At 46.1% G+C, this 27,756-nt stretch overlaps 1 protein-coding gene across 2 annotated transcripts in view; it reads left to right on the top strand.

The window, feature by feature from the left end:
- The window catches only part of ntn2 (netrin 2), a 66,515-nt gene extending 42,374 nt beyond the window's left edge, over nt 1–24,141 (top strand). For both annotated transcript variants that reach the window (XM_035407124.1, XM_035407123.1), the window contains exons 4-7: nt 9,104–9,253; nt 13,142–13,195; nt 18,986–19,060; nt 19,379–24,141. In XM_035407124.1, the coding sequence (XP_035263015.1) occupies nt 9,104–9,253; nt 13,142–13,195; nt 18,986–19,060; nt 19,379–19,707 (608 nt within the window). In that variant the 3' untranslated portion in view covers nt 19,708–24,141. The remainder of the gene's footprint in view (nt 1–9,103; nt 9,254–13,141; nt 13,196–18,985; nt 19,061–19,378) is intronic.
- The last annotated feature ends 3,615 nt before the right edge of the window (nt 24,142–27,756 follow it).

Here is a 27,756-nt window from a genome sequence, read left to right as displayed (position 1 = left end):
AGAGCGGCATGCCGCCGGTCGGCCCCTAGCGGTTATTGGACGGCACCGCGCCGCTTTCGGGGGTCCGCGGGGGAAGCTGAGGAAAAGGAAGGAGTGAGGAAATGAGCGCGCGGAAGATAAGCAAGCCGGGGCTGGAGGAGGCCCGCGCGCGGACGTCCGGGCCGCACGAACACGGAGAGCGCGCTCGCTTTATATCTAAATAATGCATCTGTCTCCCGCTGTAATGCGTTCGCGTGCTCCGGAACAGCGAGCGCGGTTTCCCAGTGAACCGGCAAACCTTGGCGAGCGCGGACGCGGAGCTTCGAAAAAACAATAGCCCAAAGTGCAAACGAGACGGGATGTACCAGCGCGGGCCACGTAGACATCGCATGTTTAAAGAACTCCGACCAGGGACGACTTCTTCTAAAGTGAAACACATGTAAGGCCTTTGAGGGAAAAAAAAACGAGAGAACATGAGGCGATCCTGGAGTATAAACACGGAGATGAAATATCAGGCTGGAGCCAGGGCTGTCCACCGAGAGGCACGCACAGACAGACCGGTCTGGGTGCTTGTTATGAAATGCTTAGATGAGAACATGTTTGGAGAAAGCACATCCAAGGTAAGAGTATCCTACCCCCCCCCCCCCCTACCCCCCCACATTTCTCCTGTACCTCTCTATGCCCTTTGCCCAAACTCTTTGCCCCAGTGAACTTTCCATTTGTTTTAGTAGCTCAGTCAACGACAGGGGACCCTCAGTCTATTTTAATCAGCTGGGTTCATTGAATAATGGTCCAGTGACTACTCACTGGGTTAATAAGAATAGTTACGCTATTCCTGATTTAATAATGATATCACAATTTAAAAATATGTACTGGAGTCAACAACTTGGAGATATATGCTGAGGATTGTGCGCTTCCGTTTACAATGACACTACAAATGCTTGGTAGTGTTCTAACCCCAACGTGACATTGCCTGTTTTATAATACTTGTTTGAATCTACAAAGTAGTCCATTGCCATTGCCCTCTTACCTCTCCAAGAGTTTTTAACGAGCCAGATATAATATGTAAACGTCCCTGTCTCTTCTGGCCCCAGAGGGGTTTCAGAGAAGGTGCCATCCATTTATATGGATTTAAAAATAACCATGAACATTAGCGAAGGACACTATAATAAAAAACTGAGACTATGTTGGCTGGCATACAGAGCACTTATAGTCACCTCTGCAGTTACCATTCGTCTTTTTTACGGCCTCTAGTCTCCTCAGGGCTCCCTGCAGATGGAGGGAAAAAAATCAAGAAAGTAGTAAATAACGTCCGTGTTCGTACAGTACGTAGCGAGACCTCACTGGAAGCTGGAATATCGAAGAGACGTGTACGACTCATGAGTCCTACGATCGCTCCTGTTCTAGTGGATGAGAAGATGCGGCGCTGTCTCCTTGTGTGCCAGGTTTTATGGAAGGGCCCCAAACATGCGCCATGTCTGTTTTTTTTTTCAGAGGACACCATTTACTGTAGCACAAGTGAAGCCAGTTTGACTGTTCCTTGTGTCACATTATTATTGAGCCCACCATCGTAGCTCACACTTATGTTCAAAGATGATCATGGTTCATGGTCCTCTCATGTATAATTAATCCATAAATTGTTAATTGATGATTTGCTGTTAAAGTTTATGAACAGGGATTGAATTATTATACTGGCAAGTATCAGTTTTACCTGAGAGCATGCGGCCAACGGACCATTTTATTCAGGGAAATTAAACGATAAAAATGTTTTTTTTCTCCATTTTCAACAATAAACAAGATAAGTGCATACATTGTCCTCAACCCACATTGACTTATTAAAGCAGCAAGCTTTTCCTGACTGAAACTGAGCGAGACCACATCACCTGTTTGATTCTATACATAAAACCTAATTTAATGTGTTTTAGCTTGAGTGAGAGTATGCAGTTAATGAAAGCTGATGTTTTTTTATCTTTGCACTACATTGTATATTATTTGCTCTCTCGAAGCAGTAGATGATCCCTCCCTGCCCAAAAGCCTTCATTCCTGACTCGATTGAAATAATCCTATAATTTACACCGAGGTCATAAAAAATTCAGCAGTGGGAAATATCACCATTCCGAAATTTGAAGGACCTCCATTTGAATAAAACCTTCAGTTTGAGTTACAGTCACAATACAGCCGATGATAAAACAATGAGCATTTCCCAGGGCCAGGAGGCTGGGATCCATTCATTAGCCAATCTATAGAAGGCTAATAAAAATCACATGGATAAAGTATTTATTTGATGGCCTACAGCTTTACCTTGTTAAATAGCCATATGGCTTCACTGAATCAAAGCATTTGTACAAGGGCTCAGACCGGAGCGGGCAGTGAGATAGCTTTGAGCGCGTGCGAGAGAAACGAGGATGGTCTGTCGATCAGTGTGTGAAGCTGCTAAGTGACTGCTACCCCAGTAGCACAGAAATGTGCAAACTGGTGGTGTGGTGACAATGAGCGGAGGTGTAGAGCCAAGGTTCTCAGTCTGTCTGAGCTTTCAACTCTCGCATCTCCTAAATACATTTTCTGTGACCCTTAAAATATGTTCTGATATATTCAAATAAATCAAAATGGCTTTTAACATGCACCAAAACAACTGCGCATACACTTTAACTACCAGTGCACTTAATATGTATAGTGTTTAAATAAACTGTGGTCAATGTCAGTGGAAATTCATTTATTTATAGTAATTAATTTTTGTCACGTGATTCTCGTAGCCAGCCTCAACTCCCCCCTACAATCTACCAGTTGGTCCTACTCCCAACCCATAGTTTGGGACCAACGAAAGGCAGCACTGACTACACAATGGAATGTGACTGCAGTTTTTAAAAATCAAAAACCAAACTTGGTCTAGAAGCCGTTTGAGAAACGCGTCACAGGTCTGTCGTGACTTGTATCTCTCCAGCGGACCGTCTGTGTCGGGCCCGTGTCTGTCCTCTCCCCCGATCGGGGGTTTGCGGGGCGTGCCGGACCTCTTCACCCCCAACGCTTCTTTATGGCATGCGTTACCCGCCAACCGCAGTGATGAGCTGCTCTCCAGCGCTGCCTGTCATGCCCTGAGACGCGCAGACATGGAAAGTCATCAGCGTACAAAATCCTTTTTACTGGTTTTTAACTGCCTAGCACCTCCCCGCATAAAACTTCAAAAGAGCACGGTGTCGAGGGGGGGAAAGCATGTGAGGCATGATAGCGTCGATCTGCCGTCACCCTCTGAACAGGATCAGTAAAATCCTTTGGAATGGAGTAATGGTGTGTTATGCAGTCCCAGGGTATCGTCGCTATGAGGAACTGAATCAGGGGGAAAATAGAATTTGACTCTTTAGATGCCTCTGTGCAGCAAGGCAAAGGGTTATGTGGAAATTGTGATTGTATTGAACAGCTTTCTACCGAACACCATCTACATATAGTATTTGAGTCAAATTACTTAAAAGTAAAACATTTGTACTTAAAACCAGTCAATTTAAAGTGAATTTTCCAATGTGAACCCAAAATTTAAAAAATGAAAACCCAGTGTTAAACTGTAAGGCGATGTTTTTTTACCTTTCGATAGAGTGTACTACTATGCACCCTAATAAGCACATTCTCTATAATGGCTTGGACTGTTAGCATCAGTATCTGGAAATAATGGAAGCTTACACACCCACAAACTCAAAAGAGCATGTAAAATGTGTCTCTCAGTAACTTGCAGCAAAGTTTCTTTGAGAGGCTTCTCAGTGGATGAAAAATATTTTGTGGAATATGTCTCACCAAATCTAAATTCCAATACAGTTATTTTTCACCCTCGTGCGTCTTCCCTGTCTCATTCCTACTGGCACAGTCAGGTTTCAATCCTGAGCGATGCAGTTCATTATTACACCCGTGATATAGCCTATCATAGTGGAACTGGGTGTTTGGAAATCGAGGCAGAAATCTTGCTTTCAAAAATATAACTGTTCTCTACTCTCTACCTATTTTCTGTTGATGTTTCTTGATTAAACAATTAATTAATTAATTAGCAAAACAATTAATATTTAAAGAAGAATATTTTGTAATATTATTATTACATCACAAAATTGAGTTTTCACCTATTTATCTCTTTTTGATAAATGCAACCTTAATTCCATATGTATCCCATAGTTTTGTATCAATGCCCATGAAAAAAACACCAAAACCAGGAAGCCTTAAATTGTGTGTTATGCTCAATGTGTGACATGCAGATTTGAGAGAATGTGAATTCTTCGAAATTATTTAATGTATTTTGCTAAATCAAGCTTATATTATTTGAATGCTCTAATGCAGCATGAAGGAACAGTATGTTACAACGTAAGACATTGCTCATCAATAGATTATTCAGATAACACTTGCTACACATTGCTAATCAGACATAATAAATGAAAATGAGTTTAGACCAGTTATTAGTTTTAAGATTTATTACTTAACAGATTCATGAATTAATACAATATCTCAATTATATTGCAATATGTTTAGAACAGCTTACAACTGTAAGCTACAAAAATTATTATTTTGAATTTTACTTGTATTGCCAGAAATATTATCATATCGTATCATTCAAATCATATCATTAATATCACATCACATACACATGAACGCACACTCACACACGTACTCTATGTCCATAAGTTGTGTGCAAGATGTGTACATGTTGTTTTCGATAACGCAAGAAACGTCTAGCACAAAGAAATCCACCTTGGTCCTTGGCTCCAATTTTTAGTGCTGTAATATTTTACAGCGCTGCTCGCTGAAGTAATTAAACCCCCATAGCAGCCAGCGCAGTCATCTGTTATCGCAACGCGAAAATCTCTTTACTCTTTTTGAGCAGTCCATTAGTCCACATTTCAGGACCCGAAATTACTTATGACTGCATGGTTGGCATTCGGGGCAGGATTACGCCAGTTGTTGTCCTTTAACTTTTCAGTTTGAAGTGTTGTTTTGTTGCTAGGATCGGCCTTTCCAAGCACCTCCGCTTCGGTGCAACAACATTACACCATGTTCTAGCCTCACCCGTCGCCCGCTATTGAGGGCTGATCTCGAGCACCCGGGATAAAAAAAAAACGGGGGAAACAGAAGCTGGCCGGGGGCCCGGGCGGGCCTGGCAGTGAAAAGGTGACATGTGCGACCTCCACAGATCCTCTGAAACCAGTCCCCTGGAGGTTCCCATGCACATTAGCAAAGGCCCACAAGAATACGCTATGTCAATGCTTATTATAACAATGACATTCCCCTTTTATTGCTGAGGGGGAAAAAGCGCTCCGAATGTGAAGAATCAAAAAGAAAAGAAGAAAAGGACAGCCCCTAAATGAGGGTTTAATTATCCTAATTAGCCTTTTAGATAGTGGCCCGTGCTTTCTCTTGCCAAGTTTCATTAGTATTAATCTTCATTTTATGCATTCATTTTCTTCTGTCATTGGGAACTTAAAGAATGACCGGCTCCTTTCTCTTTTTAATCTTGGATCTTGGAATCAGAACACCGAAGGAATTTTGGAATTTGTTATATCTGTCAAGTGTGTTTTTTCAGTAGAGATAATGATCTCCGCTGATTTGCACATATTAAAACATCGTTTTGAGTCGCAGAATTTTGAAATGCCTCGGCGCGAGGGTTGCAGTATTTGTTTTCAAAGACAAGATACAGCATTATTATCTTTTGTTCCATCTCTCTGAAAGCACTTTTGCAACATTGCCAGTAACATGCGCAAACAGTTCCAAATATAAACAATGTTATTTCTGTTGATTTCAAGCCACCAATCAGTTTAGTTGTCATGAGCATAATTCAACAATTAACCTCGGCAATCATGCTAAGCAGTTTTTTGGGTTTAAGTCAGACTGTGTACTGTATGCCTTGCCAAGGTAGACAGTGATGATAGACTGGTTGATTTAGTATTTGGTTGCGGGAACAGCAGAAAATGGCCACTCTTGAGGCTCCAGAATGGCACAAGCTTTGACAGGCCTTGGAAGCCAGTTTTATGAAGTGGATCAAATAACAGGATGTTTTTAATGTGGTGCACCCACCTTGGAACCTGTTGACAGCACGCGCAGTAATTTGGCTCTTTCTTCTCGTCTCTGAGAGATCTTCAGCACGCCGCTGATATTGCATGACACAGATTGCCAAATCATCTGCGCCCTACTGCTCAATCAACTAACATTCACCATGAATCGTCCATCACTCAGTCTCTCGCTAAATGCTGGTATCTTTCCTGTTCTCTCGTCACATACGAGAAGGGGATGAGTATTAGACACGGTGGATCCGTGCTCACATGGTTTCGGTTGTACTTTTCTCAGTTCCGCCGTATTTTATGACTCGTTGGGGTAGTTTGGGTTCGTGGTGAAAATCTGGCCTGTTTGTGCTCCGAAGCCCCCTTCGTTCTCTCTTTCTTTCGGCTTAATGACCTCGGCGACTTCAAACGGCGGCTGTTAGGAGCCTGATCAGCTGCAGTTTGTTAGCACATCTGCGAGCGTGAAGGGGGGGGGGGGGGCGAGGGGAAGGAATGTCAGAAATTCCCAAATGGGCTCCCCTCGGCACCTGGGCGCAGGAATGAGCCGGAGCGAGCCGCGGCGCGGCGCGAGGGGACGGGAACGCTCGTAACGGGGGCCGCCGTGGCCCCCGACCTTCGACCTCGCACCCTCTGCCCCCCAAACGCAGGCATGTAGCGGACCCTCCCCTTAACCCGCCGGAACACGGGGACCGCCCGAAACTCGCAGTTTGAGCGCCTGAGACGCTTGAGCTGGAAGGCGGGAATTTGCACGGGCCGGATCAGGGGATTTACGGAAGAGGGGGCTTCAAACGTCGGAGGTCACTGACACCCGAGAAAGAGCCCGCGTGTGTGATCTGAGAAACGCTTTCCCCCGCTTTCGTGGGTGTGCCCATTAACAGGTGGTGTTGCCTGTCAGCTGCAGAACAGACGTGGAGCACAAATAAAGCGCGATAAATCCAAGCTATATCAACCCTGGGAATTCTCCTGCTTCCTACATGGCTGACATTTCTTAGCAAACCTGTGTTTTTGCTCAGGTTAGATTCCTGGGTTCTTCCCCAGAAGGGTACTTCTGACAGTTTTAATTGCCCCTCTCCTGTTGCAGTCAGGTAATGTTGTTTACTCGGGGCATTTCTGAATCAAATACGGTTGTTTTCTATCAAATTAATCTCAAACTAGGGAGAAAGAACCCCGCTTCCGTGCTGCTGCCAGTTACTGTGCATTGAAGGCCCCGCGGTGCCAAATCAGATAGACATGCTAAATGTACCATTTTCATTTTTCCACTTGATCCTATCTCACAGAATGTTTTTCAGATGTATTTGTTATTCACTGTAGGCAAGATATCAAGCTCAGACAAACCAGTTGTTCTGTTGTCCCCAGAAACGCCTGATTGGTCCCTGAGAGTGATAAATTCAGGCTTCGCTTTAATTTATCTATTGATTATTGTTCATCAGCAGGACCCAATATTTCAGTGGCATTTACATTTACATCATTTAAGAGATGCGCTTATCTAGAGCAACGTACAAAAGGCTTTGAACGTCAGTATGACAACAGCTTTACATGCATTAGAAAGTAAGATATGGTTTGTGCTTTTGAATGACCGAATTCATCCTTTTGTGATTCACACTGTAATTTTAAAGGCCAATGGCGCTGCTCATTTACACTATTTGTGAGATGTGTTTCACATTATGCACTGGAATATCTACTGAGAAACTATATTGTATTGTGGACTAATGTGTTGTGTTTGAGAATTTGGAAACCAGGAACCATATTCATCATAACGATCCAACTAACATTTGTGCTCTGTGAAGCAATTACAATGAAGAGCAGGAACTCTTTTAGCATCAGTGCTACGAACAAATAGAATGTGCTTGTTGTATAGCAAAGCACTTTGAAAAGGTGTAACCACTTCCAGGTCACACCTTGCTGGGTTGCCCGCCAGTCCATAGCACTGAAGTTCCTATCTCTGAGGTTCTATGGTATTTTTTGTAAGAGTGTGAGTGTGTCTGCTAGCGCGCGTGTGCGTATGTCTATGAGCGTAGGGGATAAAACGTCCCAGCGTAAATCATGGGCAGTTGTGATATGAAGTGTTTACCCAGGGAGCTCTGTGCTGGTGGATGAGGCGCGGCTCTGTGTGCGTGTGCGCGAGGACCCTGTGCGCCCTGTTCATTCTCTGGGCAGAGTCAGAACACGCCGAGGACGGGGAGATTTACTCTTGTTTACGGCGAAGACGGCAGCAGCCGCACACTTCGGCTCGGGTTGGGGTTCCCAGAGAGACCCGCGGCAGAGGAATGCAGACAACAGCCTCCGCTCATCCCGCCACCTTGTAAAGACCGGACCGGCCCGGCGGTGCGCGGTATCGCCGAGCTTCCTTCTCGAAGACCAGCGGCCAGGCTTCTTTTCTTTTTTTTTGTGTAGCTCGTAAAAACCCAATTGCTCAATCTGGGCTGAACGGGCCGTACTGTAACAGCGCATAAAAACCCGAGAAGGGGCTCCGGCGTGTTGGTGTTGGCAGGAGCGGCCGGCCGCTGGAGTCGCCGGGAGGAGAGAAGGGGAGAGTGTGTCACGGCACCGCCACGGCACTAATGGGACCGGACATCCACAGCGGCACTCCGCACTTCCTTCCCCCGGCCGGCCCTCTCCCCGCCTGGCAGTGCCAGCCGCAGTCACGCGGCGGTGCCCAGGGTGTTCTGCCCTCGCTGGCGCGCGCCCCGGGCCAGGAACATCGAAGGCTTACCGAGAACACATGACCCGCGGGGAAGGGGAAGGGGAGGGGAGGTTGGGCCGGGTTTGTCCAAAATCACCGCTTGTAGTTGTAAAAGGGAAAATAAAGCCCATTACATCTGAAGTTCCTTCTTGGCCGCTCCGCTTGTTTGGTCAACATGGATGAATTAGCCACCCTCAGGTTTGGTTTTTCCATTAAAGCCCGCAATGGCCTCCCCCAATGCAATAAATCAGAATAAGAGACTGCAACAAATGAAAACCATGTCCTGCAATTTGACAGCACATTCCGTCAAGTGACTCCAACTATCTCATCTTTCTCCCTCTCCCTCTCCCTCTCCCTCCCTCCCTCCCTCCCTCCTTCCCTCCTTTCCTCCTTCCCTGTCTCTCTGTCTCTCCAGCTTGTGACTGCCACCCAGTGGGAGCTGCCGGCAAGACATGCAACCAGACGACGGGCCAGTGCCCCTGCAAGGACGGGGTGACGGGCATCACCTGCAACCGCTGTGCCAAGGGCTACCAGCAGAGCCGCTCGCCCGTGGCGCCCTGCATCAGTGAGTCTCGCGCCGCCTGAACCGCGCGGGGAAAGGAGGACGGCCCTTCACCTAGAGGGAGGAGCCTTGAGCTTTCTGCTGCTGACCCGCCGTGCGCCCTGGCGTGCTGCTTGTCCGTGGCAAGGCCAGGCCCTCCATGATGTGTGATTGGCCACCCCTGTGCCCCCTCCCCCTCTAGATTGGTTCTGATTGATGGTGCTCTGATTCAATGAAAATGGTTGTTGTTGGAAAATGATTTTCCATTGATCCATTGCTTCATGTTCTTCATATGAGAATGTTTCTCTGCTTATAAGAACACTGCTCTGCTTATGAGAACACTGCTCTTCTTATAAGAACACTCCTCTGCTTATAAGAACACTGCTCTGCTCATAAGAACACTGCTCTGCTCATAAGAACACTGCTCTGCTTATAAGAACACTGCTCTTCTTTTAAGAACACTCCTCTGCTTATGAGAACACTCCTCTGCTTATGAGAACACTGCTCTGCTCAAAAGAACACTGCTCTGCTTATGAAAACACTGCTCTGCTCAAAATAACACTGCTCTGCTTATGAGAACACTGCTCTGCTCAAAAGAACACTGCTCTGCTTATGAGAACACTCCTCTGCTTATGAGAACACTGCTCTGCTTATGAGAACACTGCTCTGCTCAAAAGAACACTGCTCTGTTTATGAGAACACTGCTCTGCTTATAAGAACACTGCTCTGCTAATAAGAACACTGTTCTGCTTATAAGAACACTGCTCTGTTTATGAGACCACTGCTCTGCTTATACGAAAACTGCTCTTCTTATGAGAATGCTGCTCTGCTTATAAGAACACTGCTCTTCTTATAAGAACACTGTTCTGGTTAAGTGTGCTCACACGGGGAGCGCAGCGCTGTTCTGAGATCAGGGATAACGGCGGGAGCAGGAAGCCGACGGGAACATGCCCGGAGTCGGGCGCGGTAACCCGATCGCACAGACTCAGTGCGCTGCATCGGAGCATGAAGGAGCCGAGGCCCCGCGGCGCGCTCGCAGACGCTGGGGGCAGCAGACCTGGCTCCGCTTCCTCTGTTTGTTTGCATTGCTGTTTCCATGCTGCTCAGATCAGGAGATTGTTTCCCGTTTCCTCGTCTGGGGTAATGGAGCGCCCCTTCGCCAGCCGATAAACACGCCGTGCCACTTGACGTTCAATTAACCTGCTCCGAGTGGCGATTTTCACCCTGGCAACGGCGCGGTGTTGTGCGTGCATTTCACTCTCCTGGAGGCCGAAGCCTCGGGAAAGACGCAATTTGTGTCGCCTTTGGCGCGGAATGAAACAGAAAGAACGAGCTGGGTTTACAACCTTCAGCGCTAATGTGCTGCAAGGCGCTTTTTTTCAGTCGGGCACTGTTTTGGACGCCAGCTCGGTCTCCCCCTGGCAGCGTCAGGGCCTTCAGGAGCTAGAACGCAGCGCAGAGGTTTGAGGGCGCTACGGAGAGGCCGCGGTGGCCATGGCCTCCGGGCGGGGGGTGGGGGGGGGGGGCGGATTTGGAAGCAGCTTGCCGGCGCGCTAGGCCGTGTGGCGGGGGCTTCGCGGGCCCACCCCACTTTACTGGGAGCAGATGGCAGAGGGCAGGGAGGGAAAACACTGCGGTAGCAGACGACAAACAAGACAGATTCCAGTAGCGCTGGAGGACCTGCAAGCCGGTCCCTCCTTCCACTCCTGCCTTTCCTTCCGGCGCATTCTGAAAACCTGGCACTGAATGGGAAGCCAGCCTGGGAGCAAAGGAAGAACAAAGAAAATGGGTGCGGCGTTGGATGTGAGAGATTTCGGAACCATAGGTAGCCGTGTAAAGCGCTTTGGATAAAAGCGCTATATAAATGCAGTCCATTTACCATTTACCATATAGGTAGCCGTGTGCTAAAGCTGACAGGCATTCAAGAGCGCAGTCACCCGCAGTCCATAGAGACCCATTGTACACAGAGCAAGAATATGGCTGGGCATGGCCATCTGAAATCGTTTTGACCGTTAGGGTTTAAAATAAATTAGGCAAATGAGGTGCAGGTTGTGATGAAGAAGGAGACAGCTGGTGGAAGGCTGTTAATGCCTATTGTTTTTGTGTTTTTTAGGGGGTGCGTCATTTTCCAGGAATTCAGTAGACGCTTGCGTCCAAAAGCAGTCTTCCATGAGTTCCTCTGTCGCTCAAAAGCGAATGCCGCAGTTGCATTGGGAGAGCACCAACTGGCTTCCCAATCAACTGTGCAGCCTCAACGCAGGGAAAATTCTATTCCCGTTACTATTGCCGTTTTAAATGCGCATATTTCTGCGGTTATGTTCACGGCTTTCCATGGCTGTGTTGTCATGGCCATGGGGTTTTCTATTAAAAATATACACTTTGAATACACACAGTGCTCACAAGAGCATGTGTAGCCATATGCGGGGCTATCAAAGCATTTAGTGAGTTTGCCTGTAACCTTTTGAGCATCTGCGCATTCATTTCCTCGTCCGTCCCATCTGTTTCGCGTGCATTGCTGGGCTTTAAAGTCCATCTCTTTCCTTTATAGATGAGTTCCATTTGATTTGATTCCCGTCATCAGTTTTAATGTTTACATAATTTTCACCAGAAAACATTCAAAGCATGTTGACATTTCCCCATTTCCCTCCCAGCCCAGAGTAGATGTAGCTGACATTAGAGAAGAAATAACACTTAATCCCATAATTAATAGCAGGAATGCGTGGTGCATTACAGCTCGCCCTGCTCCAAGATGGCTTTTTGTCGGTCTGATGAGTGTGTGTGTGTGTGTGTGTGTGCAGGCAAGCGTGTGTGTGGCATGTTGCCGTGTGCTTTGCGTACAGTGTGTGCATTCATGAGCAGAAACGGTGTGGTCTGTGTGTGTGTGTGTGTGTGGGGGATCTTGCGAGCATGTGCTGGTGTGTGCGCGTTTGCGATACGGCATGCTTTGTGTCTGCGTGCGGTATGGTGCGGTTATTGCGATGGAATGGTGCAGTGTGAACATGTGCCTGTGCGCAGTGTGATTTACGGCCTCTGCGTGTGTGGTGTGCTCTGTGTGCGGGCAGTGCGCTGTGCTCTGTGTCCGGTTGTACTGCGGTCTGCGATCGCACGTGCACCTGTGGGCAGTTTGGTGCGCTTTGTCTTGTCCTGTGAGGCTCTGTGTGTGTAGGGTGTCGTTCTGGTGCTGAGGTGGGGCTCTGCTGGGTGGGAATGGTGGAAATCCCCCCCCTTATTAGTGCTCTCCTCATTATCCCAGGCAAGAGAACCATATAATTATACACTTCAGTCATATAAAGCGGATTATTGCAAATGGCCACATGCGTTATTCGCGTTTTACAAATCTAAACATCATATGAGCGCATCGTAAACAATATTTATTTAACAGATGTATATAACAGATGTACATCCAGAACACGTATGTGTCATACATGACCAGATACTTAATCAGTCACAACACGTGTGTGTGGGATGCTTCCATATGGGATCACAGGCCAACAAGGGTACACTGTCATTGAGCAGCATGAAGCCTGTAAACCCCGTCTGTCCAAGCCGTTGCCATGGTGTACGTGAGGGTGTTCAGCTGCAGGGACTGCAGTGTGATTGGCTGCGCTCTGCAGGCACCGCGGGCGGACGATGCCGGCTCTCTCTGTCGCTCGCCCCTCACTCTGCTTTGTCAGGTGGCCCCACAGAGCGACCATTACGGGAAGATTTTCAGCTTGAGCTGTTTGGATGTTTTCATTGTGGTGGTGAGCAGGAGGGATGCTGGTGGTATTATTATTTTGTCTGTACTGCGTTTGCTAACTTTGATCTGTCTCTCTCTCTGGCTCTCTCTCTCTCTCTCTCTGGCTCTCTCTGGCTCTCTCTCTCTCTCTCTCTGGCTCTCTCTCTGGCTCTCTCTCTCTCTCTCTCTCTCAGAGATCCCGGTGGTGAACCCCACTGCAGTGGTTAGCAGCACTGAGGAGCCTGCAGGTCAGTGTCCCTCCATCCTCACACACCTCACTGATGAAAAAGGGACCTCTTTCCCTCACCACCTCTCATCTCTTCTAACTGCTGCTCTTTCTCAGTTCATGTGTTAGTCTGTCAGGCACGAATCACCTGCTTTGTGGCTCTGACTCCTGTTTCACTGGGTTCATTCGTGAAGAACTTTTGCTCCCTAGACCCATTGATATTTTTCTGAGGGATCAATTTCCATACCCACTGTTTTTTCATTAATTTAAAATATTTTTCATAATAATATTTTCAGGAGGTTAGCAATTACAAAAAATAGTGTAAACCAATGTCAAACTTGACACACTACTCACTTTCATAGATGCATCAGATGGACTGGCACAATAATCACTATAATCGACCAATCAAAATCATTCAGTGTCTGTTGTGTGATCCTGTCTCTGGGAAGGACATTCCTCACACACATCGCCTGCAGTGTAGGACAAACACAAGGACCCCATTCACACTTTAGATCTGAGTAGTAAATTGACTGCCATGAGACAGAAGACAGGAGCAAGTGTGAAAGCGAAAGTAATTAGCCTGCGGCCGGGTTCGGCTTGCTCTCCTGCTGTTAGCGTTAAGACAGCTGGAGTAGCTGGTCTCCTGTGGCCCAGTTGTGGCTTCTGGAAAGTTTTGCTAGGGCTGGCATCGCTCACTGAGGGGTAGTTCACCTTCACTGACGGACAACATTAGCATATGTTTACTTCCTCATCCCAGTGACAGGAAGCATGTGACTGAGCCCTTGCCCAGAGCCAATAGGGTGGGAGCTGTTCCTTGCGCTTGCAGACAGTGTTCTAGGCGGGGTGGAGGATCGCCGTCCCGATGACTTACAGCCGGGACGTCCTGGGACTCAGGGAATGATATACAGTGAGCATCTTGTAAAGATAGAATGAAATGAGCATCCCTGTGGAGTCTTCCCTCTGGACTGTAACTTCACTTTTGCCTCTCTGGCACACCACTCAACCCCAAAACCCCCATGCCTTCAGGGGATGAGCAGGGACCTGCCACACACATGGACTCAGTCGGGACATCCACATACTCCTCTGTATTCGCAAGGATAGCCAAACTGAGCGCTTCTGTTTTTGTGCTCCTGTGCTCCTGGACTGCTTTTTCAGGAAGAAAGAAAGGGAAGCTGTATATCACGCGTAGATGTGTGCCATTTTCTCCTCAGGTCTGATGTAGTCCAAAATCACCCCCCCCCCCCCCCCCACGATCCCTGTCAACTCGCACTTGCACCCTGAAAAGTGTTGAGGGTGGTCGTTTGCATGTTTGTCCTGGTCACTGATTTAAAAGAGAAGAGGAAACCACGGTAACCAGAGACCTTTACGCCATTGGGTTGGTTTTCAGCAGCCACTCTTCGGGGTCAATGGCTGATTCATTGGGCTTTCCAGGTGATCGCCCATCAGTGAGCGGCTCTTCATGGGAAAACACACGCTGGCCAGTAGCCAGGAGCTCACTACCAATACTGGGCAACCACCGCAGCTAGCTTACAGCATGTTCTCTGTACACATTTTTAATCTCAAAGCACTTCCATGGTAATGCAATGCCACAGACCCACCTCCCTATTCCAACGCATAGAGCAAAGCCATGACCATAAGGTAGGCACGTGAAATCCAGCAGGTGTAGTTTATGACCGTTAAAGAGCAAGAAGGTTGTGTACACACACACACACAACTGATGAATGCACACATGTCCTGCTTCTTTTATGTGGTCCAGCTGGTGAGTAGCTTGTGCTTTCGGATGTGCACATTAAGTCTCCAGTTCTTTAAGTAGGCTTCACTTACACTGAGACGGAGGGACTTTGTTTTCGATTAAAAACATTGCGCTTAACTCTGCAGCCATCTCTGGATTCCTCGGTGTAAAACAAAACAGCAGAATGTGCCGCATCTTCAGCTCCCAGCCACAGAACCTCCCGCCTCTCATCTCTTCCCCGTTGCATAATGTTTTCCATTCGCTCGTCTGAGACGCCCTGACCGCTTTTACTGTGCAATCACTCAGCGCTAACACGATGACTGCACGCAGCCCACACATTCTCCCAGGCCCACGGGCCTAAGAGCAGGGCCTCACTACTGCCTGCTGTGACACCAGTAACCAGCAAACTCAATTGCCACCCCGCAACCCCCCCCACACCTCCGACCCCAAGGGCATTGCACGTGCCTTCCCCCTCCTCATGCCACCCAACCCAAGCAGTCGCCCCTACCACCTCATCCCCCCCCCCGAGAAACATCTGGTAACATTCGGGTCGGTCTCCCAGCAACCGAGTGGCGGACTTTTTGACGTGATAGCGCCGAGCTGCCACGTGTGGCAGAGATCCTGTTTTGTCTGCCCCTTCCCCTCCTTCCCGTAGAAAAATGTTTTCATTCATCTTAGCAGCCGGCCGAGAAGCAATGGCAGCCTGCGTCGGCGCTGTTTGTTTTCGTAGCGAGGCCTCTGGGTGCTGCGCCGCGACTCGCGCTTGGCGACACGGCGAAGAGAAGGCGCTTGAATGGCGTTCAGTTCTCCTCGTAGATTTATTAAAAGCTCTGCTGAGTTGTGAGAAGCAGCTGGCCCAGCTTCTCTCTGGTTACCACTAATAAAAACTGCATCGCTCTGATATACGGCCAAGTTCCCCTGACATTTTTATAGTTTTTTCTTCCTTTTTTTCTTCTTGTTCCCTCTCTCTCTCTCTTTTCCCTTTCAGAAATCAGCGCTTAAATGAGCAGTGCTTGTTCCGCTACACGCAATGAGCAAACATTTGTTGTTTTTTTTAAAAGAGAAAAAGGAGTATTCCTGCATTAGCAGACACTTTTATTTGGTTGTATTTGGAACTGAAGTGACCCCTTTTGAATGATTTCATTTTTAAGGCTGCTAGAATCAGCCACAAATTCATCAGTGCTCACAACCACAGGCTTTAAATTCTGTGCCAGAAAAATTCATTGGTATTCCTGAAATCCTTTGGCGTGTGTTCTTTAACCAGTTAGAATTACATATAAATTGTGCACTTGGCATCAGAGCAGAAAACGACAATTGCTCTGAATTCATTATAGACATTGTAAGCTAAGCTATATAATATAATAATTTATATGCTCACATACCTCACATAATGAATACTTGTGTTTGGTGTTTGCCTCTGTAGGAATGGAGCAGACAGTATAAAATACTCTGGTGTCCTACACAAATCTAGTATGAGATTGGTTGGTTGTTCTCCTGCCGATTTTTCCAAACCAGACACAAGACGCTCACATTTCTCAACAACAACAGGGAACACTCATTAAAAATATTTAATGAGCATCTTTTACCCCATATGTCATGACAGCTACTGTGGTAATGCTATAGCTACAACACCGTGTGGGCTACAAAGACAGGCCATGATGTCAGAACCAGCACAACTGCACACTTGAGGTTTCTGCTGAAGCCTGCTCTGCTGCTACGCTAATAGTCTCTCCTGTAGCTAATGCGCCACAGACTTGCTTTTGTTGTGTGCTTTGTGCGCTGTTGTGCTCTCTCTTTACTTCTCTATCTCTATTATGTCTGCGCCTATACTGACATTATCTTCCAAAATTAGACCCGTAGGAAGAACTGCTCCACTACAGGGGATTTCTGACACATTAAATCAAACTCATCTCAGTGGGTGTTTGGTGGCTCCGCCAGGGCATGCCCCCCCCCCCCCCCCCCCCCCCCCCCCCCCCCCCACGCCAAGCTCACCTGGAGCTTCAGGTTCTCTGTTCCATTCTCTTTGTGTTTCCACGTTTACTCTGTTTCAGATCTTTTTTCAGGAAAAGAAACAAAAGAGGTGAATGGCAGCGTTTTCCCTCTTGCCATTCCTTTAGCCGTTTCCTAAAGGCTTATCAATGGGCTTTGAATATTGTGCCTTGAATTATATTTTCAGCCCTGATCTATTCTAACTTTCCCTTCCTCCATCTGCACCGCAGATGATGCTGCGCACACTGCTCTGTGGGCAGTAACCTCCACCTGTTCCTCATATAGCAGCCTTGCTTAGTTTCTTCTGCCAGAAATATGTCCATTTGCCTTTTCGCACAAAGACCATATAATAGCACTGACATAATGGGGTATTTACAGAAGACATATGGAGGTATCATCAAATCATTTCACCAATAAGTTATGGGGGCAGTTTGGTCTTAAAAATAACCGCCTGTCTAATGCTATCAGCAGCCCATTATCCACTGTCTGAACCTGAGCTCAGAGAAAGTTGGGTTATGACAAAGATACTTTTTCCATATTTTCGGGTGTGGACTGGCCAGAAGCAAGGCATTGGTGAGATCTAGTCGTACACCAGCAGTCAGAGTTCTTATTAGGGACTGACAATAGAAAAATACCCTGGCTTCTTCATGCTTTGTTTAAAGTGATTGACAATTCTCCATCAGTAGTTCCTGGTTCAGTGGTTAACATTAACTGGGTATTTGACTGGCTTTCAATAATACATAAAATTAGACAAATATGACAAAGATGATCAGACATTGTCAGTGCACTTCCCGATTGTCAGTGCAGTGCTCTGTCCGTTGGCCCAATAATTTGTAGTCAACTAGTTTGGAAGTGCTGTATCTGTATCTTTCTTACTATTACTGCAAATTTATCAGCGTTAGGGAAATTTCCAAACCCAAAAGTGACTCGCAAGTGTCACAATCTGGGCATTACATGTTGAATGAACTTTAGACATAAAGTCTTTGGGGGTTTCATTGTTTGCTTTCAACACGCAGCTTGCATTATCTGAGACAAATGCAGCTGAATAGTTGACATCATCCACAGAGTTAAATAGCATTGCATTGTCTGGAGCTGTGAATTAGCTGTAACTTATGGTATCAAGATGCACAGTGTCAGCGAGATAGGCTAACTTTTATATTGGACGTAATTGATTTTCTTTGCAGAACAAATAAGATGAGCAAACCATAATTGCTTTTGCAATCTGTTCACTCGTCTGCGACCGTATTTTTATATGAGTCGGCAGCCTGCAGCCTGTACTTTTGCGGAAATAGTTTTTGGGGAACATCACCGCCGTTTCTTACAAGACTGAGGTTGCCAAGTCTCACGGATATGGTGTGACACACACACATTTATCCTTAATCTCACACACTCGCGCTCCCTTAAGAAATCTCACAGCAGATTTATTCACTCATTTTTAAAAAATCTATTCACAAGTCATTCAGACCACTTGAAATTTTTTGAGCTGACAAAGCTACATGGTCAACACCGAGTTGATTGTTGATTCCCTGGAAACATTAGCAATCAATAAATTAATAGAAAATTTAGAAAAAGGTAGCAATAAACCTAAGGTAGCAATAGATATAGCTAGACATTTAAGCATGCGCATCTTGATGGATGTTTTAATCTGTAAGTGCCTGTAAATTGTTGTTTTTTGTTTCTGCATGGATTTGTTGTAAACTGTAGATAATATATTGACTCCATCGAGGTGCAGTATACCAGGAGGATTGCCTGTTGTCTCCAACCAGTCTCTCATTTGTGTTTGACATTATGTCCATGTCACATTCATCCCTGTCTCCCAGTATAGCCTATTACATCAAAAAAGTGCTTTGATAAGGGCCACAACTGATCCCCAAAATTATTGGAGTAATTTCTGATTCATGTTAACACTGGAGGGTAATACTGCCAATGTGTCCAAGGCTGAATCTTGTCTTCCATTGAACAAGGTTGATTGATTTGAATGTTTGTTTTTCTCTTGAAAGAGGAAGAATACTAGTTTAGGAGGATATGGGTTATTAAAAACCATGTTAAAAGGCTAACTGAAGACACTATGTTTTGGTTGTTGGTTCATAGATTGCGAGTCTTACTGCAAACCAGTGAAGGGTAATCTGAAGATCAACATGAAGAAATACTGCAAGAAGGACTATGGTGAGAGATGTGATTGTGGATATACAACCATTGGGGAGTAAAGAAATATTGGGGATAATGTATCAATCACAGAGAATCTGGGACAATGTCAATTGTGATATTTTGTTTTGTTTGTTTTTGTATGCATTTTCAAATGTATGTTGTTGAAAATGGATTCTGTTTTAAAATGTAAGATTAATCAAAGCTCCTTTTAGTAACAGCAAATATCTGGTGAACTGTACAAGCATTATTTTATAATCTGACTGATGAATATTTAGTCTGACTCAAGCCCCTCCCCCTTTTCTACTTACCCCTTCCACTCCCTTTGACCTCTTTCAGCGGTGCAAGTCAACGTACTGGACATGGAGACAGTCGGAGACTGGGCCAAGTTTTCGGTCAACGTCATGGCCGTCTACAAGAGCCGCGGGGAGCCGCTGAAAAGGGGCGACCACTTCCTGTGGATCCACATGAAGGACCTGGCCTGCAAGTGCCCCAAAATCCAGATGAGCAAACGCTTCCTGGTGATGGGCACCAGCGAGAGCGGGGCCGAGCGGGCGGGGCTGCTGGCCGACAAGAACAGCCTGGTCATCCAGTGGCGGGACGTTTGGACGCGACGGCTGCGAAAGTTCCAACGCAAAGAGAAGAAGGGCAAGTGCAGCAAGGCATGATGGGAGAACACCCCCCTCCCCATTCCCAACACGCCCAGGAGCACCGCACATACAGAGACTGCATGTATCTTGCTCGTTTTAAGGACCACTTTGTGCATATTGTATTATTATTTTTTCCTTTTTTTGCGTTTTTCATTTGCGTGTGACTTTCTTTTTTTATTGGTCTGCCTTGAAAAGGGACCGTTAAAAAGGGTACAACGTGTAAACGAGAGCTGATGCCATTCTCTGTCTTGATAATGACAGCAAAGTGTCCACTTTTGTCCTCCCAGATTACTTATCCATGTCATGCTTTTTGCCAAAGCATGCTACAGTGATTCATTTTTTCCCTACAACAATGAATGATAAAGAGACTGATTTTGGTTTCAGCCATCTCCTTTGTAGTCACCAGTAATTGTCCCACAGCTTCCCTGATCCTAGCACCTTTGTTCCACCATTTTGCCATAGAGTACAGTGAAAATTCATCGATCATCCTCATTTATATCTCATCTGAAGACCTTTCATTCTTCCAGCATAGTGGACTCTTTGAAAGATGAATCCCATAGGACTGTGTTGTCTTGCAATGCTCTTTTAATGCAGAACTGGCACTCTGCCTCAGACTTTTCTCATGACAAGTGCTGTCCTTGTGTTGTGTGTACCCTTCCCATGAGCCACAGCAGCTAGCAGGCTGTACTCTATGCTGCTCACAACAATAAACCATTGCTGTACCCATTCCTGCTCCTTGCTGGGGCTTTTACGGATCTGATTGGTAGCCTCAACTGTCTATCATGTTGCTCAGATGACATCTACAGCATCACAGCTACGCAGCTCTAGAACAACTCCCTTGTTATTGGAAACCCGGAAAAGATGTCGTATCCACTGCCTTTCGACAGGAGAACCTTGAGAATCGTCAGAGTGGTCAAAGTTCCTCCTCCACTTTTTCCTTTGACTTTGGCCTCTGTTGTACACCATGCAGAAGAGTGGTATGGAAAGACTAATTTCAGCAAGAAGCATTTACAGCTGCATAAATCTCGCCTCTATTCATCCGACCGTATTACACGAAGTAACCTGGCTAGAAGAGGGTTCCGAGCTCCTTGATTGTATTGCAAAGAGCCAGAGGTTCAGTCTTTGAGGGTTCAGGAGAATGGCTTTGGTTTTGCAGATTGTGCTTATGCAGCTGTTTAAGAAACACAGTAAAGTAGAAAAATGACAGTGGTAACTTTTCCTTTCCCCCAGTACCTGTTTTTAAAATGAATTACAAAACAAGAATCACGTCACAATAGACTCAAGTATAAAACGATCTTTTCCTTGAAGGTTTTTTGTTTGTTTGTTTCATTTTTAAGCTAATTAAAAATGTATTTTAAAAACAAGAATGTAAACAGAATGTATGCATGTTCCAAAATAGCCAGCTATTAGCATGCCTACAGTAATATTTTATGCTATTAGTTTACTATTTTGGCTGGAGTGTGCTGTTTGGTTCATCATATTTCCTGGCCCTTCTCAAGCACACTTTCCTACCACCTTGTCAGCTCTCTGATCCTGTGTGCTTTGTCTTAGATGTTTGATAGTAGTGATGGGAGCAGGCAGACTCCTTCCGTGTCGTGTGTGTCTTGTTTATTTCCTAAAGAATGTATATAAAAAGGAAAAATGTAAAATCGCATAGAAAACACACATTTTGATTGTACTGCCTTCAGTGAGATTATATTGTTTTGCCAAGTATTTGGACCGGCTTACTGTGATATGCCCACGTGTAAGTCAGTGCGTTATATTTTACTGGAACAAAGGTTCAGTTGATCAGGAATATATTGTGGGCAACCGGTATGAGTCACATTGAACATGTGAACATTTTTTAGGGGTGCAGACAATTTGTTCAATATTTGAGGTGATTGTTACATTAGCACCACACTCTCTCCAGATTGGTAATGCCAAACCCAGTCTCTAACCAAAGCGTAGCTTATAGAGCCATCAAGAGTGCATCAGCCATCCCGTAAACACTGAAGGACTACTGCTAACATTTCAGGAGTTGTAGTCTCTGTATCCAGTTTGAGGACAGGCTTACTGCCATGGAATTTAATGAATGCAGAACCAAATGACGGATTATTTATGTATTGTCTTTCCATGACTAACAGTCTGACAGATAGTATTACAGTAGCAGTCATTCACTATGGTGGTATCATGAGTTATGAGTTACACAGCTGTCATGCAGGAATGTCACAGTAACACTTCCAAATGGATTTCCTGATTCAGCACATTGTATACTGACTTACTCATGGGCATAAGCAGTGCCTGTTCATTTGCTCTTGGACATCAGAGGCTTAAATATAAACAGTGTAGCAAAAAAAACCTACTTTTTTTCTTGTTTTTGTTTTTCTTCATTATTGTGCCACCCAGAATATTGGAATAAAAGCCGAAATCTACCCCAGAAGGGCAAATGTGTGTAGAAATGTGATGCTTCACCATGTTCCACACTGCTGCTGTAGACACCTGTTGTTTAGACTAACCCAGAGCCAGAAAACTGGGCAGTTTAATTGAGAACTTAACAAGTTTTCTTAAAACGTGTTCCCCCCGGCTTGTATTTGTAACATTCACAGGTGTGTGTGCCTCATTAAAAACCAGGATAAAAATCACCATGCGAGGCAGATGACAAGTTGGCAAGGAAAATGCAGTGGGCTTGTTCAAACACCAGAGGTGCAGTTTTTGTGTCAACAGGATACATATGTGAAGTAAAATTATTTATCGGTCCATATGAATTCCGTGTACAGTGTTAAACAAATAGTTTTTCCTCTACAAATGTATTGAAATTAACTTGAGTCATGAGAGCTGGACGAGATAAAGAAAGGACAGATTAGAGCAAGATATCAGCCTTGTACAGTGAAGAACAAACATCAATATCTCAGTGCAGACACCCAACATTAGGGAGAGAAACATGAAACAAATGGCAAGAGGCTGTTGGATATTGAGCTTTAATGAAGAAAATCTTTCAGGGGTTATGCACAGGAAATGGGTAAAATAGAGGCTTAGCAGTGCTCAGCATCGCCTGATGTTTTGTCTATTGTGGGCAGTCTGTGTTTATGACTCACCTTATGCTTAATAGCCTAAACATTCCAGTTGGATCCTCTGTTGTTCCAGGGTTGGGGCTTCTCTCTGCCATTCATGAAATGGTGTGTGAAGTCGGCGATCTGTGGAAGTAGCTTGCATGTCTTCTCATAGGAGTGTGGTTATGTCCCTTTGACCAGAATGTGGTTTATGGTTTAAGCTCAGAAAGGAGACATTTCATTAGGAGCTCAGACAGGCCAGTTGTATGGTGAAGTTACAACCTGGAAAGTACTACCTTGGCTTTCAGAAGTAATTATACATACAGTAGCACAATTGTTACAAGCCGCAGAAGTGTTTCCAGTTGGGGAAAAGCTTCCCCATCTTAAATGTACAAAGATTTATGTCCACTATTGAGGCAGTCATGACGCTTTGGCACAGTGTTTTGTACCTTTTCGGATGTGTTTGCTGAATCCGACTATATAGCATCTCAGATGTGCACTCAATATAGAAGAAACTATTATGCAATTTTATCAAAAACATGAGCTAAGAAGACCGTGTTGGAACCAACCTGACACTTTGATGTACCACAGATGCAATAGGCAATATAGGGAACAACGACACATCAGGCTGACGTTTTTCGTACTTGTAGCTTGATTTTAAGTTTCTCTTTGTGACTGAGATTATAACTTTGCTGTTATGTCTGTAATGTTGTAAATATGTACTGCTATTAACTTTTCCATTTTGTTTTTGTGAAGCACATTTCTGTCTTAACAATGGAAGAGACGGTCCTAGTCACCATGTCAACAAAGACACGAGGACAGAAGGAAGCGGGGAGCTGTCTGCTTCTCTGTCCTCACACTTTTAACTTGTCTGCAAATGTCCTGTTAACTGAGCATGCTCAACATTGGTAATTCTGTCTCTGCCATTGTTGGAGCTAAAGGTGTTATGATTTGCTGTCTCGTTACATTCAGGTGTGAGGGGTGTGGCCAAAAGCTGAATATCCGTAGCTTAAATACCAGTGTGGACAGTACCGGAACCTCCTTTGTCTGTCCAGAGCCTCGTAGATACAGAGGTGGGAAAGCCAGAAGGAACACAGAGCTGACTGCCTCCGGTTTGTCGTCTCTGAGTTGCCCCCCCAGGGGAACAGACCACGCCCGCTGCCCACTTCCCCCCAGAGGACAGCTCTGAGTTCCTCCACACCTCCCCTATGCCATGGACAATTGCTAGCAGCCCCATGTCACATCATTATAACCACAGTGGAGTGGAAGTTTCATCTGTCTCTGGCCCCCGACTGGACAAATGGATCTTTCTTCTCTGTCCCTGTATCGGTCACCTTTATTTCATCTTTGTAAAGTTCTTTCCTGATGCAATGACCACTGACTTTTTAATCATAAACAAAAAATAAATTATTAGTTAATGACTTGTACGTGTTGCCTGTGTGCTGTACGTGTTGCGCGTATGTGCTGCTTGTTTGTCCGTGTCTGGGGCAGTGTTGTGGGAAAACTCCAGTGGATCCACCTGTGAGACACGAGCATGGAAAATCACATGATTCGCGCTGCGCCGATCAGGGGTGACGGGGCTGCAGCGGCTCCCCGTCACAGAGCCTGACAGAGTTCAGAACTCTTCAGGAAGCCTGACATTGACGCACAGCCTCAGAAGTTTCAGAGGCCTCTTTTCGTAGAGCCGCAGCCACTGGATGGGCCTACTTGGGAAGGGGGTTATGGTAAGAGAGCAACAGCCTCTTAATCTGAACTTGGAGGCACATTAAAACTGAGGGCAGATATATGAAGAGTCTGGGAACAGGGGAGAAGGAAGGAGAGGGAGGGGGGAGAGTAAGAGACTGAGAGAGAGAGAGAGGTTCCCCATCCAGCTCAGGGCTTGAGCTCTGAAAATAAACAGCAGGGCAGCGTTTCCCGCTGCAGAAGAAACCCAACACTCCAGCGCCGGGCTGCAGCAGGAAACACACATCTCTCCCCAGCCTACCCTCCCCGCCCTCTAACCAAACAGCCCGCTGACTTTCTGTGGCAAATTGCAGGAAAGAGCTGATTTATCGCTCCCTTCAGACCGAGATGCTTCAGCTCGGGCGTACCGTCAGGGCAGAGCATCCCAGCTCCGAGCTCTTTGAGAGCGTCCCCCCCGTCCCTGACATAGCACGGCCTCCTCCGCGTCCCCCCAGGAGGCCCCTGCGCCCGGCCCCGGTGCCTGGCTTTCCTCTCCTCGGAGCCTGCGGGCGATGTGCTGAGAGAGGGTCGCGCCCAACGGGCCGCGGTTTCCCCGCTGCAGGACGTGTCGGACACGCGCCGGCGGACGGTCCCGCATCTCTCACCGTCGCCGGGCCCCCGAACGGAAACGCGGCGGGGGAGCCGGGAGCAGCGCCCACCCGAGCTGTGGTACGAACACCGGAGAAAGCGCAGTCCTGCTGCAGGGGCTGGAGGCCGGAGGGAGCGGGGAAGCAGGGTAACTCCTCTCGCTGTAAATCACTGCTGATGGACACATTGACGCGGGAGCGCGACTCCTCACACAGCGGCTCCTGTCTCTGGGGTGCAGGGGGACCCTGGTTGTCGTTTCCTTGAAGGCTGCTGCCGCCATTGCGCCCCCGTTCCCCACCTCGAGCAGCGGAGAGGAGCGGCCGCAGCGTTAAGCATCTGCTCCCAGCTCTCGACTCATCTTGACTTTATCCTCGGGACTTGGGCCTAGAGCTTCACGGCTATTTTATTTCTTTTTTGATCCGAAAGCCCCAGAGCGCAGTCTGGCCTAAGGTGCGGGCGCTCTCCCACGTGGCCGGGGGCCCAAACGCTGGCCCCCAGAGCGCACGCGCCACTCTGCGGCCGCCTCGCGCTCACAAGGCCCCCGCACCATTTCACCTGATTCAAGGCCAGCGCATTTTTGGCAACAAAACGTGATGATATAAATAGCGCCTTCCATTTTCTAATCTCAGAGTACGGGAATCATTATGCGTTTGTGCTCCAAGCTGCATGGGAGCCAGCTCATTTTTTAAAACCCAAGTTCTGGATGGTTTGCTCAGCAGCAACATCCATGACTGTTGGTGCTGTGAAAACACCACTTTAGAAGTCCTCCGTTCTTTCTACACGCGCACATTATTCTGGAAAATGCTGCTTTTTCTGGTTACGGTTGTATTCCAGAAAAACTGTTTACATGCACCATGACGCACGATGGCCATTTATGTCCCCGTCTCAATATAGTTTCCAACAATATTTCCACACTGGTGTTTGAGAGAGATGAACAATTCTGCGTTCTGCTTTTTTCGCTTATTTTTGCTAAATAGTTCATCATGAGCAGTTTTCTCATCACTTTTTTATAAAGATATTGCTGTGGTAGTGTTTTATTCTGCCCAGAAATTTCATGATGTTTATGCCTTTCATAACTTGGAGACAAGAACTGGGTTTGCAGTCCCTCCAAAAATGTGAGTTTTTGGGTTTACCATGACAGTAGGCCAGAGAATGAATTATAACCAAATATTCCATGAAAAATAAAACATACAGACGTATAATTCAGGGTAGAAGGAATATTCCACATAACGTGTTTACGTGACTCAATATTCCATTTAATAGAAAAATATCCCACATCTTATATTGGTTACTCATAACTGGGATACTGGCTTATTTTGGTTTTGGTCTTTGGAATAAGGTGTTTACATGACTCATACTTGAATATTTGGGTTAAGATTAGAATATTAGTCTGCATATAAACATAGAGGCGGACGAGGTGCACTATTTCATCAATATTTTCTTTTATGATTTATTTACTCTTTACAATGGTATGTCTGCATCTTGTGGAAAAATATTCGTTAATGGCAGTATGTGGGGGAGGAAAGGCAGTTGTTATATTATGATGTAGTGTGGCTGTGCTAAGAATGTGTCTGCAATTACCACGCTCGCCAGAGGAGGCTGGGATGGGGGCTAATTGATTCATTACGGCAACAATTCTGCTTATCAGTTCTGGAGAACTGCCCCCCGGCTACGGCGGGTTAAAGATGAGGAAGTTAAGGGGGTTTGCCAATGTGTGGAGAAAGGTGGGGTGTGACTGCTGTGTGTGGCGAGTGAAAGTGAGGAGGGGGGAGGGGGGGGATGCAGTGTGTGATTTCAGGCCTCGTATGCAGCGGAATGCCTCTCTCCAGAGAGCATCTTGGCAAAGTCCTGGCTACTCCGGAATCGTGGCCCCAGGGTGGGTGACAGAGAGCGTGGGGGATTTTACTGATCACACTTATAATCTGCCAAATGAGGATAATTTAGGCTAAATGGGAGCTCATTACCACATTGCATCAAAGGAAAACAATGGTATTTATCAGCATGGGGGAGGGGCTTGTCTCACCCCTCTCCGGAGAGCAGCGGTGTAGTCATTGCACAATCACACGGTTTTCATTCTCCTCAGTCTGCATCCACTTCTCCAACAATACCCTGCTTTAGGCTGAATCATCCCTTGTCTAATGGACCGTTAAATGCTGTTCACCAAGGGCCATATAGGTTTCAACTGTGGGTGTCACTGTCCAATGAGACTATTATTACTTCTTGCACTTAAAAATGTCAACCATGGATTCCAGACATTTCTACTTGTCACGGTTGGTTAAGAAAAACATGGATTGCTAAGTGGAGATACTCACTGAAAACAGACACTGTCAATACACCCACACTCCTTTTCAGCGTTGGTGTTCCTCTTTCCTGGATATCTCAGTATGTATTGACAGGCATGGAAGTACTAAGGTCAGCAGAAAAAGGTGCATGTTTGATATTTTTCCCACCAGAAGTTCTGTTTGGAAACTCTCCATATACATTGAGTCAGTAGAATGCCCATTTTGGACCATATTACCACTGCTGTATAGCTATGGGAAAGTGAATCTTTGTGAACACTAGCATTGTATGATCAATCGCTGACTTATTAAATTGAATGAATTCTGTTTTTTTGCTTTGTTTACAGAAAGCAAAGTCAATTGTTTGGTTCATACAAGTAGGTGATAGCATGAGATGGCTCCACAAATAATGGTTCCCACAACCTATTTCCAAACATTATTGCAGTACT

This window comes from Anguilla anguilla, chromosome 2 (assembly GCF_013347855.1).
Source record: "Anguilla anguilla isolate fAngAng1 chromosome 2, fAngAng1.pri, whole genome shotgun sequence".
NCBI lineage: Eukaryota > Metazoa > Chordata > Actinopteri > Anguilliformes > Anguillidae > Anguilla > Anguilla anguilla.
The sequence above is the reverse complement of the archived record's forward strand: the minus strand, read 5'-3'. Positions and strand labels throughout refer to the sequence as shown.